Below are 3,629 nucleotides of genomic sequence, written 5' to 3' on the forward strand. Positions count from 1 at the left end.
GCTAAGTCCCTAGACAATTTCTCTTCGCCACAGCTTTTTAAAAAAATATAATTTATTGTCATGTTAGCTAACATACAGTGTATACAGTGTGCTCTTGGCTTTGAGAGTAGATTCCTGTGATTCATCACTTACATACAACACCCAGCGCTCATCCCAGCAAGGGTCCTCCCCAATGCCCATCATCACCCATTTCCCCTTCCTCCTGCCCCCTGCTCCACATCAACCCATAGCACTTAAAGAAGTTTGGTGGGCATTTTGTGAAGAGACGAAGACTGAGCGGTTGCGGCCGCGTTGTCGACCTCGAGCAGCAGTTGGCTTCTCCATGTAGAACTCAGGAGTAGGAGATTCAGAATCGAATCCCTTCTCCCTCCCCGCTCCTGGTTACAAATCACTTGAAATATATAAGTTAGTGGAACTTTGCTTGAGCTTTTCGGCTTTGTGAACAACCGTATCATCAAAGACCATGGCAAGCAGTGTTACCAACAAGACAGATCCTCGCTCCATGAACTCCCGTGTATTCATCGGGAATCTCAACACTCTTGTGGTCAAGAAATCTGATGTGGAGGCAATCTTCTCAAAATATGGCAAAATTGTGGGTTGCTCTGTTCATAAGGGCTTTGCCTTCGTTCAGTATGTTAATGAGAGAAATGCCCGGGCTGCTGTGGCAGGAGAGGATGGAAGAATGATTGCTGGCCAGGTTTTAGATATTAATCTGGCTGCAGAGCCAAAAGTGAACCGAGGAAAAGCAGGTGTGAAACGATCTGCAGCGGAGATGTACGGCTCCTCTTTTGACTTGGACTATGACTTTCAACGAGATTACTATGACAGGATGTATAGTTACCCGGCACGCGTTCCTCCTCCTCCTCCTCCTATTGCTCGGGCTGTAGTTCCCTCAAAACGCCAGCGCGTATCAGGAAACACCTCACGAAGAGGCAAAAGTGGCTTTAATTCTAAGAGTGCACAGCGAGGATATTCGTCCAAGTCTGGAAAGTTGAAAGGCGATGACCTTCAGACCATTAAGAAGGAGTTGACCCAGATAAAGCAAAAAGTGGATTCTCTACTGGAAAGCCTGGAAAAAATTGAGAAAGAACAGAGCAAACAAGGAGCTGGAGTTGATCAAGGATGATGAAAAAGAGGCTGAGGAAGGAGAGGATGACAGAGACAGCGCCAATGGCGAGGATGACTCTTAAGCACATAGTGGGGTTTAGAAATCTTGACCCATTATTTCTTTACCTAGGTGCTTGTCTAAGATCAAAATTTTCACCAGATCCTCTCCCCTAGTATCTTCAGCACATGCTCACTGTTCTCCCCATCCTTGTCCTTCCCATGTTCATTAATTCATATTGCCCTGCGCCTAGTCCCATTTTCACTTCCTTTGACGCTCCTAGTAGTTAAGTCTTACCCTGTAATTTTTGCTTTTAATTTTGATACCTCTTTATGACTTAACAATAAAAAGGATGTGTGGTTTTTATCAACTGTCTCCAAAATAATCTCTTGTTATGCAGGGAGTGCAGTTATTTCCATTCATACATGAGCTCAGTAGTTGCTTCCCTAACTGCAAAGGCAATCGCTTTAGTTGAGTAGCACCTGAGAGCAGCTTTGAGTTAGAGGTATGTGTGTTATACCCCACATAAGAGTGCTTATGTGGGGATGTTCAACACAAATGTAACAATGTATTTTTGTGAATGAGAGTTGGCATGTCAAATGCATCCTCTAGAAAAATTAGTGTAATAGTCTTAAGATTTGTTTTCTAAAGTTGATACTGTGGGTTATTTTTGTGAACAGCCTGATGTTTGGGACCCTTTTTTCTCAAAATAAACAAGTCCTTATTAAACCAGGAAAAAAAAAAAAGAAAAAAAAAAGAAGTTTGGTGGAAGTGGTCATGGTGAATGTCTAGTTGTTCTCTTTGACCGCACCCCCCTGTGATTCTTAGTCCTCATCTGTGCCCAACACTATCAGTTGGGCTCCTTTGCCTTCAGCCTTCTTTTGGAGACAATGAAAAGCACTCACTAAAGTTTGGAAGACAGGAGAAGGGAAAGGATTTGGTTGTTTCCCTCCTCCATTTCCTCCTTGGTTTTGCTGTGGTTCTGCTTGTGACTACATCTCTCCCAAATTACAGTTTCTGTCAATCAGACCCGCTTCCATGACCTCTGCTCTAGCACCTTTTCCTCATTTGTCCCTTCAGGCTTGTGAGCCATAAATGCTTCCAAAAATTGCTAGTTACTATGCACCTCAAAATCACAGGTTGGTTCCCTTAATCCTGCCACACCTCAATAAACAGCTTCTCCATTAGAAAGCCTCTTCCAAGTTCCGAGTTCCCAGCTGTGCCATCTGTTACATGCTGGGACCCCAAGTGATGCAATGTTATTGGGCAGGGAGTTAGTGTCACAAGGTGGGGTACACAGAGAACATTCTTACTGAAAATAGAAGAGACAGCTTTTTTCTCACCCAGCTGTGATAGGGTGTTTTATCTGCCAGGTTTTGGTGTCAAGGTTATGGCTAATTTAATACAAATGCATTAGAAAGTCTTCATGTTTTCCTAGGAACTTGAGTATCATATGAATTTTATCATGAAAAGTATTTATTCTTTGGAAATTTGAAAGAAGTAATTGATTCAAATATCTGGACTGAGTATTTTTTGGAAGTAATTTTAGAAATGTTTTAAAATTTATGTTATTGTTATTGTCTTCTGTTTTTCAATTTCATTGTGAGAATTTGACATTTATATTTTTCTTTCAAAAATGTCCATTTAAATAGAGATGGTCAAGTATGTAAGCATGTGCTGTATATAGCTCTCATTCAACACACTCATCAGACATTTATTGATTGGATTTTATGTTCCAGGTACTTCTCTAATTTAAGATATCCATATCTAGATTTTTCCTCTTCTCATTGGATTTCTTTCAGTTATATTTGATTATATATACCTATTTTGTTCAATGTTTCTAGAAATTAATTCTTGAATTTATTAATCTATTTGAGGAAATTTTGCTTCATCTGCTTTTATATTAATGTATTCATATACTATCCTTATGATTTCCATATTCTTACTTTTTAAATTTTTATTCTATTTCTTAATTTTCAAATGAGCACAATTTTCACTTACTGTTGTAAAATTTTTAACTTTTTTCTGTTTCCAAAATTAAAAATAGCTGTCATATAAAATTAAAAACAAGGTTAACATTAAGTACTTCCAATGAAATGAAAGTTAATATTTTAGTATATACCCTTCAATATTTTTTTCTGTCTGTATGTGTCAATATTTTGGGGTTTTTTTTTGTTTTAATTTTTTGCAAAATTCAGAGAAGGCTATATACATGCAAAGATTTATAATTTGTGTTTTTTCACTCATAGTAGAATGAAAACAGGTCTTTATACTGTTGAATATTATTCCAAAATTTATTTTTAATGAATGCATGCTTACTCAAACACTTCATATGTCAATTCTTATCCTTTATTGTTAAAAAGTTATAGTAATTCCCAAACTCAGGTATTATAAATACAATTTCCATAAAGATCACTGTCATTTTCATAGTTGGCATGTATATACTTGATACTTATTAACAAATTACACTCTCACAGAAAGTACATAAAAGTGCCCATTCTACCCACCCTCAAGAAGATCTTTT

The 3,629-nt window shown here is 38.0% G+C and overlaps 1 protein-coding gene across 1 annotated transcript; it reads left to right on the plus strand.

Moving 5' to 3' along the window:
- Positions 1-270: 270 nt before the first annotated feature.
- LOC115506297 (heterogeneous nuclear ribonucleoprotein C-like) lies at positions 271-1,841 on the plus strand. The gene is made up of 2 exons (XM_030304221.2): positions 271-380; positions 427-1,841. Exon 2 carries the CDS (start codon positions 464-466, stop codon positions 1,124-1,126), a length of 663 nt encoding a protein of 220 aa, XP_030160081.1. The 5' UTR covers positions 271-380; positions 427-463; the 3' UTR covers positions 1,127-1,841.
- The last annotated feature ends 1,788 nt before the right edge of the window (positions 1,842-3,629 follow it).

This window comes from Lynx canadensis, chromosome F2 (assembly GCF_007474595.2).
Source record: "Lynx canadensis isolate LIC74 chromosome F2, mLynCan4.pri.v2, whole genome shotgun sequence".
In the NCBI taxonomy this organism is placed as follows: domain Eukaryota; kingdom Metazoa; phylum Chordata; class Mammalia; order Carnivora; family Felidae; genus Lynx; species Lynx canadensis.

What these genes read in the sequence shown, in the direction of transcription:
- LOC115506297 (XM_030304221.2), top strand. Translation starts at nt 464, where the DNA reads ATGGCAAGCAGTGTTACCAACAAGACAGATCCTCGCTCCATGAACTCC.